This window comes from Haliotis cracherodii, unplaced genomic scaffold (assembly GCF_022045235.1).
Source record: "Haliotis cracherodii isolate W230 unplaced genomic scaffold, xgHalCrac1.p SCAF_10, whole genome shotgun sequence".
Taxonomy (NCBI): domain Eukaryota; kingdom Metazoa; phylum Mollusca; class Gastropoda; order Lepetellida; family Haliotidae; genus Haliotis; species Haliotis cracherodii.
Genome location: NW_027266265.1, coordinates 49785358 through 49796925, shown reverse-complemented (window position 1 = coordinate 49796925; position 11568 = coordinate 49785358). Strand labels below are relative to the sequence as shown.

General features: G+C 40.7%; 1 protein-coding gene across 1 annotated transcript; it reads right to left on the bottom strand.

Moving 5' to 3' along the window:
* Positions 1–778: 778 nt before the first annotated feature.
* On the bottom strand, positions 779–9781 carry LOC139451917 (solute carrier family 52, riboflavin transporter, member 3-B-like). Its single transcript, XM_071233204.1, has 3 exons — positions 9606–9781; positions 5640–6925; positions 779–1746 (listed from the first exon to the last, which is right to left on the bottom strand). The coding sequence occupies exons 2-3, from the start codon at positions 6900–6902 to the stop codon at positions 1549–1551; spliced, it is 1461 nt and encodes a 486-aa protein (XP_071089305.1). The 5' UTR covers positions 6903–6925; positions 9606–9781; the 3' UTR covers positions 779–1548.
* Between the last annotated feature and the right edge of the window lie 1787 nt (positions 9782–11568).

Here is an 11568-nt window from a genome sequence, read left to right as displayed (position 1 = left end):
CTATGACATACATCACTTTGCTATTCCCTTGAGAAACTACTCTACTACTCCATTTTGTAAATCAGAGGGGTAAAACATGTCTAATATTCTTCAGATTGAAGAGAAATCTCATTGGGCAAATTTCTTAATTTCTTAGTTGACATAGGTGCAACCACTGGGTTATACGACCCTTCTACCCCCCATTCCCGCCCGCCTGCACGCCCGCACGCACGCAAACTAATGTACTATGTTTTCATCAGTAAAATTATCGGGGGGAGGATTTGTATATTTTGGACCCCTCCCTTCTAAAAATGCTGGATCCACCTTTAGTTAATAAGCTTAATAATGTTACTTTCCCCTATCAAGTCTACATTACAAAGTTCATGTCGCTGCCCTGTGCCCTGTTGATCCTGAGACTAGAGGTGACTCACAAGTACATGTGTTGACATGGTAAATGTTAGCACAACATGAAATACAGTGTCATGGCTATATCACACACAATGGGTGACTTATAACAAAAGTCAGTTAGAAACTTCGCTTAGACCCTTCACTTAGACCCTTCGCTTAGACCCTGTTATACCATGTATACAGTGAGTGAGTGAGTGAGTTGGGTTTAACGCCGCTTTTAACAGTATTCCAGTTATATCGCGGCGTGTCAGCTTAATGTGGGAGGAAAGCCCCAAGTGATGCAGGTCTCAGACATTTACCACTTCGGTGAAACCCACGAGCACGGGTATGGTACTGACAAACCTAGAAACATAATCGGGGCGGACCGGGATTCGAACCCACAATCATAGGTTTCTGGCGTGCCCAAGGGACGCAACTCTGCACAGGGAATCGCGGCGCCTTAAACGACTGGGCCACCTGTGCCCCAGTCTACTGCAATAGAGACATCAGCTTGGAAAAGCTTGTAACTACTTGTGAAGGGAAGCCAAGCTAAGAACATGAAAACATGGTAAACATGGTAAACATGGTAAACAAAGTTCAGTGTCTTCACCGCTACAACCAGTATAACAAGCACAATACAAAATAAAATACACAAATGCTAAACATGTTGAAAAATTGACAACATATGACAATTTTCATTTTAACATGGTCCCAGGGACCAACCATTTTATCTTAATGAATGTGGCTGAGACATGGAGAATGTCACACCCGATCTTGAAACAATATGCCCAACCTTTGTAGGCCTTTGAACGAGTGGAAATGTGTTATTTTTGTAGTAAATAATTACTTGTAATGCTAATTGTTAGTTCTGACAAAATACAAATGATTGTCATGGTGGTTGCTACTGGCATTGTTCTGAAAAAAATAATTGAATTCTCTGGAATGTGTAACAAATACAAAACAAATTGAAAAAAAATAAAACATTCTAATTGATGGAATTGATTTTTAAATATGCATAAAGTCTTACGCATTGGAAATTGTATGCCACACCTACAAAATAAAAACAAAGAAAATTCAGTCCCATTCCTCAAAAAATAAAATGGATGGTCCCTGAGAAAACAGCCTCTAGACGATATGATCAATTTGGTGCTACAGTGATATGTCACAATGACACGTCCATGTCTAGCGACACGGCGAGCCTTGTTTGAACATTTTGAACACGTTGACAAGAAGAAACATAGCTAGTGCTCCAACTGCTGACCCGACCTGTGTCATGGCCCCACACCACAAAAGCGCACGCTTCCCCTCTACACGCAGCAGTGACGCAATGCTCACCTTGGTGAAGGTCAACAAGAAAGTCACAAAAAACCAGGCTGCAACCTAGAAACAAAAAACACATCATTGCAGACACAGGAACAGAAAAATAACTGGACAGGAAGTCATGGAGCTCACGTTATCAAGTCATGAATCACTGTCATTTGAACATAATGATGTCCCTAGTTATTGTTGATGTAGTTGATTCTGAGCCAGGAATTCACTGGCTGTTCTGAACGTGCATTTTGTCAAGTAAAACTGATGCAACTAGAGGTCATCAGGTCATTATGAAAAATGAGAAATTTTATTTCAACCAAAACATGGTTGAAGTCGGAGAAATCACTAGATTCTGTTGATTCCAGGAGAAGAATCAACTCAGCACCTTATGGCTTGTTGACTCCAGAACCAGAATCCACACATTCTCCTGATTTCTCCCTTATGCTGTGATTTTGACACTAAAAGCTTCATGTTGGTCAATGACTTGGACCCAAGAAATGTAATAAGTCAGTGGCAAAAGTCAGTAAGACAAATCAACAAAAATGGTAGACGAACCGTAATGATCAATGCAAAACCATTTGTGATTGGATGAATATATACCATCTGGCTATGCGATAAGAAAAGCACTTGACTTAGTCAAGTCAGTGTTGCCCTTTGATACAGAAAGTATGATGTGAAGACTTGTGCTGCCAAGAATTTCAATTACAAATATTGACAATCTCATTAAAATCAGACCTTAGTTCTCGCTACCGCTAAACAAAGATCTGAGGACATCCCATTATGGGCCACATCAGACCGACCTTGCGCAAACTTTGACCGACCAATAGAATGACCAATCAGAAGGCAGCTTTCTCGTGCTTTACGGAACTAATTTCAAATTGGCGCTGTGCTTCGAAACATATTTTGACAAATTCACGATTACAAATTTGAAACCTAAACAAAAGAACATTCTGGAATGGCTAATAGATGGCCAGGATTGTATGGATTCAGTCGTTAAACCTGTAACTATCGTTTGGAATACCCCGTGTTAAAGTTTTCGAGGTTGCATGATTAGAACTCACATTTTGACAGTCACTTTCTGGTAAGCGACGCTCTCATTGGTTGATGAAAGGTCATTCTGACGTGACCCCTAAAGGGATGTCTTCAGATCTTTGTTTAGCAGTAGCGAGAACTAAGGTCGATTTTAATGGGATTGAAATTTTGATGACTGTGCATTTGTTTGTTGTAAAATACTGTAATTGATACAGTAAGCAGGACTAATCCTTATTACTTATTCTTAATTATGAAATTATGAAACGTTTGAGGCCTTGCTTAGCATTTCTATTGGTCAAAAGTCAGACTACTTAAACAAACCAACGGCCAAATTGAATTTTAACAGTCTATGACTCATGACCTTTGGTCATCTGAAACTCAGCATCTAACAAATTATGTTGATGAGACACCATGTACTCCAAAACAGACATTAATAATTGCAAAGATGTCAAACAACAGTTACACTGTTGTTCTACATCATGGGCTGTATGCTGTATTTAGCATGGTCAGATCACACAGGTGTTTGGGAATTTGTCTTGAAAACACTAGGTGTGTCTTAGTTGTGGCATAGGTGGACATTATTTTGTGGTGACAGGGACAGTCATCTTGTTTAACCATTCATGCTCATCAATAATGAGATAACGGGACATTTGGCTACCTTAAGAGAGTCATAGACTACTAATTATCAAATGATGACACTTGTGGACTGACACATGATTTGATGACGTTAAGGTTGGGATATGAAACAATTACACAGCCTCCTCATAGCTTGTGAACATTCAATCACCACATGTGAACTGTCAGCTCTCTGAACGAGTGCAATTAGCATGCTCAACTCGCCACAACATATTAAAGTAACCATCTGTGACGGTAGCCATTTTCCAAAGCCTGATTACAGCAACTATTAATCATGCTTAACTAACTCAGTTACCATGGTTACCACGACAATCTACTGAAAATTATGCCAATAGACAAGTTCAGGTTGGCATGGCTAGTGAACTTATTAACCATTTGTTGACATGATTAACGCCTTTGGTTGTGCTAGTAGCGAAATACAAGGGTTCAATTCAACTATATAAAACATGCACAAGTGCAACCTTCGATTGAGAAATGCAACCTAATACTACGTCCACATGCACCAAGTGCATGACATAAACTTAAATTTGAGTCTGATTAACCCTTACTTGCCCACACAGCATAGAGTGAGTGAGTTGGATTTAACGCTGCTTTTAACAATATTTCAGTTATATCACAGCGTGTCAGCTTAATGTGGGAGGAAAGCCCGAAGTGATGCAGGTCTTAGACGTTTACCACTTTGGTGAAACCCTGAGCGCTGGTATGGTGCTGACAAACCTAGAAACATAATCGGGGCGAACCTGGATTTGAACCCACAATCATAGGTTTCTGGCATGCCCAAGGGTCGCAACTCTGCACAGCAAATCGTGGTGCCTTAGACGACTGGGCACCTCTAAAGTTTTGTCACCATAATTCATCACTAATCCCTGTGTCAGGTGTAATTTGTCATGCTTTCTTATGCTCCCCATCATCAAAGTGTGGGTACTTCAAGTTCAAGTGAACATGTTCCTATAACTTTTGACAGACACGCCTGTTTCACCTTTGATCAATTTGTGGGATCAGGGTGCAACCTGGTTTTGATTGGTGCAACGCGGTTTTCATGTCAACAAGCACCTGATGCAAGTTACACCAGGTTCCTTAATTCGAGCAGTGGAAGTCAAAGCTAAAACATCGATCAAATATACATATTATAATTATGAGTGGGTCACGGGTGGCCTAGTCGTCTAAGGCGCCATGATTTGCTGTGCAGAGTTGCGTCCCTTGGGCATGCCAGAAACCTATGATTGTGGGTTCGAATCCCGGTTATGTTTCTAGGTTTGTCAGCACCATACCCGTGCGAGTGGGTTTCACCGAAGTGGTAAACGTCTGAGACCTGCATCACTTGGGGCTTTCCTCCCACATTAAGCTGACACGCCGCGATATAACTGGAATACTGTTAACAGCGGCGTTAAACCAAACTCACTCTCTCACTATAATTATGAAAATTTGAATCGGGAAATATTGACTTCCCTGTTTGGTAATTTTTGCTGTCATTTTTTGCAGACTTGTTTGACTTTGGGACAACTCCCAGACATCAGACTAATGATAATGCCTCAGTAAACATGGTAAATCCTTGTAAGCACAATGCTATTCTTCCATTTTAATTTTCTATTATACAAGCATCCTTCTAAGTCTGGACTTTGATGAGCAATTATCATGATTATGCCGCCATAGAAATGAATCATTGGTCCAGTCTACATTAACTCTATAAATAGGGGTGACTATTGGTCTGGAAATTACTATTGCAATAACTATTGATATTGAAAGAAACTATTGCGATAAATGCTGATATTGCAAGCAACTACTGCGATAAATATTGATAGTTTTCAGTGTATCATTTTAGATGGAACTGAAGTTTCCTTTGAATGTGATAACCGTAACAACAAATAAAAAGTAAAGTTTGAGATATGACTGATTTGTTTTTTCTTTACCTTAATAATTTAAGAATAAGAAACTCCTACATTACCATGTGTAAATTACTACCACTCATGATCAAAAGAAAAACAAATTTGAACAGCATTTGACTCAATCGCATGATATGGTAAGTACAATCTAAACTATCGATATTCCTAACTGAAATCGATACTATTGAACGAAAACTGATTTAACAATCGATTTATTGACTTTAAGTGCTTACCAATAGTAATATATCGATATTTCGATTCATCGTGACACCATTCTAAAAAGGGCCACTTTCAAAAAGCATTCATTTAAGACACTAATAATGGAAATGGCAGGGGGAGTTAATCAAATTGGGCCATAGGTAGTTTGGTTTATGTGACAAAAAGATATATGAAAAACCAAAATGTACTCACTACAAGAATATTTCCAAGCAGCTCTCCAACAAGCAGCGGGTCGGGGCTCATTGCAGCAAGACCAATGCAGTACGCAGCAAAGCCGGTCCCAAGGAGTGTCAGTATCGTGATGGCAATGGTGGATGACACAGGCAGGAAGAAGGCCACGAGGCAGGACAGAGGGTTAGCAATGCTTCCTAGTGTAACTGTCAGGTGGTACACTGTGTTGCCAAACGGTAAGGCGGAGTACGACTGTATAGACGGCAACACCCCATTACCAAGTCCGTTGATCCATGCTGTGAGAAATAGGAAGAAGAAAAAGTTGGTCCTTGTCATGCAGGTTTGGCGCCGAGTCGTCTCCAAGGAGATGTCTTTCTGTATTGAGATTTCTGGCCGTTTCTTCCCAGTTATTAAGTGAGTCCTGGAATGAATGTTATCAGCTGCGTCAAGGAAGTTGTCGCTTGCAGGATTAGCTGTAGGCCCACTGAGTTCATAGCTGGACATGAGGTCTGTCTGAGCTGTGACGTCAGTCGATTCATCAACTTCATCCCTCGTCTTGAGCTGCTCCAGCCTTGCAAACTCACAGTAATGCAAAATGGTAAAGGCAGCGCCACAAGTCACCAACATTCCAAAGAGAAGGAAGAAAAATACTTCAATCGAGAATTTTGGAGTTTGATATTGAGGAAAGATGACATACGAAGTTTCGTTAATGGATGTTCCATTGACGGTGACATTATTGTGCACTGTTTGATTCACACAGGTTGTTTGACCGGCTCCTTGTCCTAGTGCTACGAGGCCAGGCAGGAGGCCGCTGAATCCTTCTCCGATGAAGAAAGCAGTGATGTATTCTGGCTTGAAGTGAGCCATGTATGGCAGGAAGACAACAGATGATGTACAGTCCACAAAAGCTAGGAAGAAGTTGAGGATGAGGAGAGCAGTACTGTGGTTGGCCCCTGCGATGTATGATGTCGTGTTCCAGAAGAAAGCCAACAGTAAGCATGAAGTCCCTCCTATACCGATTATTAAATAAATTATTGGGACTTCGTTCAGTCTGCGTGGCCATCTTAACTTGGACAAGGTGTAGAAGAGCGGTCCTATATTAGCCAGCTGAATTATGATGACCATATATGAAGGAAGATCCCATCCTTCTGGCAATTTCTGGACAAGAATCGGCAGCTCCACCCAAAGGCCATTTATGTCGATCCATGATGCTATTCCAAACAGAATTACTAAGATATAGACACACACATTCACATTGTTGTGTATGCAGCAGATCTGTGCCATGGTGATGGTCTGTCAGAGTTTTGCTGAAATGAATAAAAAACATAGCATATAAATGATGATAACGGTGATGACAACATAATATTCAAGTCCCTTTTTCACATAGCGATTCCAGTGCTACAACTATCAAAATCCCATGTTAAAGCATAGGTGTTAGCATCGTCTTAGTACTAAGATCACTTCGTGGAACAGAACCCAGATAAGTTCGTAATCATGAATGCCTTTGGGCAGTGAGTGACAATGGTTTTTTAGACTTCTTTTAGCAATATTCCGGAATAATCATCATAATGGGTGTTAGGACCGTCTTAGCACTAAGATCACTTTGTGGAACAGGACCCAGATAAGTTCCTAATCATGAATGCCTTTGGGCAGTGAGTGACAATGGTTTTAGAATGCTCCTAGCGATATTCCAGAATAATATCCTGATGGGGGTTATGACCGTCTTAGCATGCTTAGAGCTAGGATCACTTTGTAGTAATATTCCATCAAAACATCATGACGGGGGACACCAGAAATGGGCTTCACACATTGTATCCATGGAGGCAATCAAGCTCAACTTTCAGGATGATGAGCAAATGAATACCAACTAGCACCACGTTATATAACAAGTTTTGTGATAAGTAATTGTTGAGTATCTATTCGCTAGTGCCACATTTAATGTTAATAATGTTTGTAATGTTGTTATTTGTTTGTATTTGTGTTTATCAATTAGCTGTGACCTTGTGCTGATTTCCTTCGGGATACTAAAAGGTTGCCTTATCTTATCTTATTAACTACTACCACTCAACCACCTCTAAATGCCCTTTGGACATGATTAATATGATTATGGCTGAAAGGATAGTGAGTGAGTGAGTTGGGTTTAATGCCACTTCTAACAGTATTCCAGTTATATCACGTTGTGTCAGCTTAATGTGGAAGGAAAGACCGAAGTGATGCGGGTCTCAGACGTTTACCACTTCGGTAAAACCCACGAGCATGGGTATGGTGCTGACAAACCTAGAAACATAACTGGGGCGAACTGGGATTCGAAACCATAATCATAGGTTTCTGGCGTGTCCAAGGGACGCAACTCTTCACAGTGAATCGCAACGCCTTAGACGACTGGGCCACCCGTGCCCCCTGCTGAAAGGACAAAATGTAATAAAAAAGTGATAGAGCTATGACAAACAAGCTGTTTGTTTGATGTGTGTGCATGGCATTAGCCATGTTAGCATAGTATCTTTCAACCATGATCAGAATAGGATCAACAGTCAAAACCTTTGTGTCGACTAGCAGCAACTTGCCAGAAATTGTGCTGGAGAATCTTTTCAATAGAATTTGATACGAACATAAGGATTATTAATTAGGTTCATTAGCCTTAATGCTTATCTGAATACTAACTAGATCAGACCTGTGAACATGGTGAAGATGCGGGTTAGAATTGGTCTTCAACAACCTGGGCTTCACCACAGCTTGTCGTAAGAGGCGACTAATGGTCAGACTCGCCGACTTGGTTGATGCATGTCATCATATAGATCAATGCTCATGATCTCAATCACTGGATTGTCTGGTCCTCCACACTCGATCATTTACAGACCGCTATCATATAGCTGGAATATTGCTGAGTGCAGCATTAAACTACAATCAAACTAACTAGACATGCTGTGATATGTAATTATACTGAGGATGCTGATAGACTGTTTAGGCCAGAGCTAAACCCAACCCACTCACTCACTGTCTTACCGATACATAGCTAGTGAATGTTCAGAGAAGGATTAAATGCCTGAGATATCTTTACAACATGAGTTTGTGTACTCGGTTACAAAATCAACTCTGATCCGTATTTCACCTTCCAATGTTGTAGAGAACACTGCTGATCCAACAATGACAAGTTCATTCATATCTAATATTAATGTCTCTGTGATGTGACATGTGATCTACAGCAAAGATCGTCCTCACAAGTTATGGATATGAAGCATTCTAAAGGTGCTCCATATTTTGTGATAATTAAAAGCATGATCCTAAATTCCAGTTGAACCAGAAATTGACACATACATGCATATATTGGTTTGTACATGATGATAAACAACCCTATCTTAGAGCAGAAATAGTAACGCACTGCCCTGCTACAGTGTGCCATGTGATGACAGCGGCAGGTGTTACTTGTCTAGGCTCCACCGACAGCACTGTGTGGTTAGTGATCTGAACGTGAATCTAAAATTTCAGTTAGTGGGTGGAATTGAAACACTGTCTCTATGTAATTTGGGCGATCGTTTATTGCTACTTCGATCTAGAATATGAAACGTCAGTTTTTCCTTGGTTGCAGATACAGTAAACCATGGTTATAACGAACACGCTTATAACAAACTGACGGATATAACGACCTTACTTTTCTGGTCCCGACTATTTGCTGTAGTTATGCTGTATATAAGCTTATAACGAACTACGGTTATAACGAACTAAAATTAGTAGTTCCTTTGAGTTCGTTATAACCGTAGTTTACTGTATAGCAGTCAAGTGTTTGAAGGACTTGTTCGTCATGCATATTAAGTCTTGTCATGAAATGATGAGTCAGTCCATTTATTAAAAAAACAAAATAACAATTATATTCCACAATCTGTTCGATGACATGTTGTTTATGACGGCTTGTTTACAATCATGTACTATTCGATAGTCTAGGATTCCTAGATACTTATTCGAAATCAAATAAAAATGAATTATAATTACCTTCCGTCAGTGGTCAGCACTGTAAATGACTTTGGTCATGGTAGATCTATACTATTAGAACGTCCAGTGCATTTCCGGGGTAAGATTTGACCTTAAATATCCTCAAGAAAACCTCAGCCTGTTTCATAAGCCGCTCACGTTGTGCGAGGTAGTTAGACGATGCCAACGCAAAACGTGTAAGCAATCTGAACTACCAACTGGCTATTTCTGGTCTAGATCTAGTTGACAGCAGATAGCGTTAACGTTAAATATCGGAATCATCCGAAAGAATCCGAATGGCATGTCAGCGTATACTCCTCACAGGGGCTGATTCAGTTCGACCAAGTGATGAGCTTTGCAATTAAACCGGAACTTGCACCCGGATCAGTGCCTGTGTGTGTCGTTTGGGTTCTTTTATGGAGAATTCCCATTCAACGCTTCTAAAGAGCCTTAACACTAACCTTGAACTAGTTTTACTTCTATTCACGTTACAAATTTTGGATCAATAATTTGCCCTCACTTTGTTAGCCAGGGTAATACCAAGATTATGAAGATAGATCTGGATTGCATGGTCCGTGTTTTCTTATATATTTCATCACTCGGTGTATTTCGTCATCGTCTGTTATACTCAGACATGTGGTGATATATAACATAACCACTCAGTCGGTGCATGTAACAATTCATCTTGAACCTCCCTGCGGCGCATTGTCGCAACCCCATTACGAATGCGGGGTAAAATCAATAAAGGGGCGACCAGGATCTACCTGTACAGTACAGGTAGGTCCGGGACGAACAATCACGGAAGTACACTATACTTCCGTGATTGTTGGTCCTTCGGCAAAACGCGGATGTTACACATCACAGCTTCACGTCAAAGGGCCAGTCATTCATCAACATGTAAAATAACATTTGTTTAATCAGGGGTTGAAAATGTAGTTTTAATATACATATCTTACCCTATTACAAATGGTTGAGGCACACGTAATATCACACCTCATGCACACATTCCAAGCTGGTCTGTCTGACATGTTTTATAGGCCTGAACCATATTTGTTCCTCTTTACGCCCTGTCCTTACCGTAATGCTGACATAGCAAGTCTAGTTTTGATAATATTCTAGGCAAAAAGTAAAGGAAATACGTAATACAGACCGCAAAAAGGGATTGTCACTTAAATTTTCAGTCTTTGTGAGGGTAACACACAAAGATTACTTCCAGATTGGTCTTGACGTTGCTCGGAGCGCGACGCATATTGAATTAGAGCGAATACGTTATTTGTAAATTGTGATAAGGTGAGCCAAGACAGGCAGTACTGATTTTACTCACCATTGTCTGTTTAGTTCGGTTTGCTTCACAAAAACTGCATGTCCCATACGTCGTTAACCATTTTTGTTTGTTTGTTGTTTAACACCCCAGCAATATTCCAGCTATATGACGGCGGTCTGTAAATAATCGAGTCTGGACCAGACAGTCCAGTGATTGACACCATGGACATCGATCCACGCAATTGGGATACGATGACATGCCTCAACCAAGTCAGCGAGCCTGACCACCCGGTCCCGTTAATCGCCCCTTACGACAAGCATAGTCACCTATTACGGCAAGCATGGATTGCTGAAGACCTATCATATTTGTCCGTCCTAAATCACCCTGTGATGCCATATATGACTTAAAAGTTTAAATAGGAAACTAATTGACACCTATTCACTGGCGGATCCAGAGGCGGGGTGCAGTAGTGAGTGAGTGAGAGCGTATGGTTTTACGCCGCTTTTAGCAATATTCCAGCAATATCACGGCGGGGGTCACCAGAAATGGGCTTTACACATTGTGCCCATGTCGGGAATCGAACCCTGGTCTTCGGCGTGACGAGCGAACGCTTTAACCACTAGGCTACCCGACCGCTCCGGTGTGCAGTAACTGCAGTGTATCAGGCACATAGAAGCTTGGCATCATGCTTGAATATACTATCTTATTAAAACATTTTAG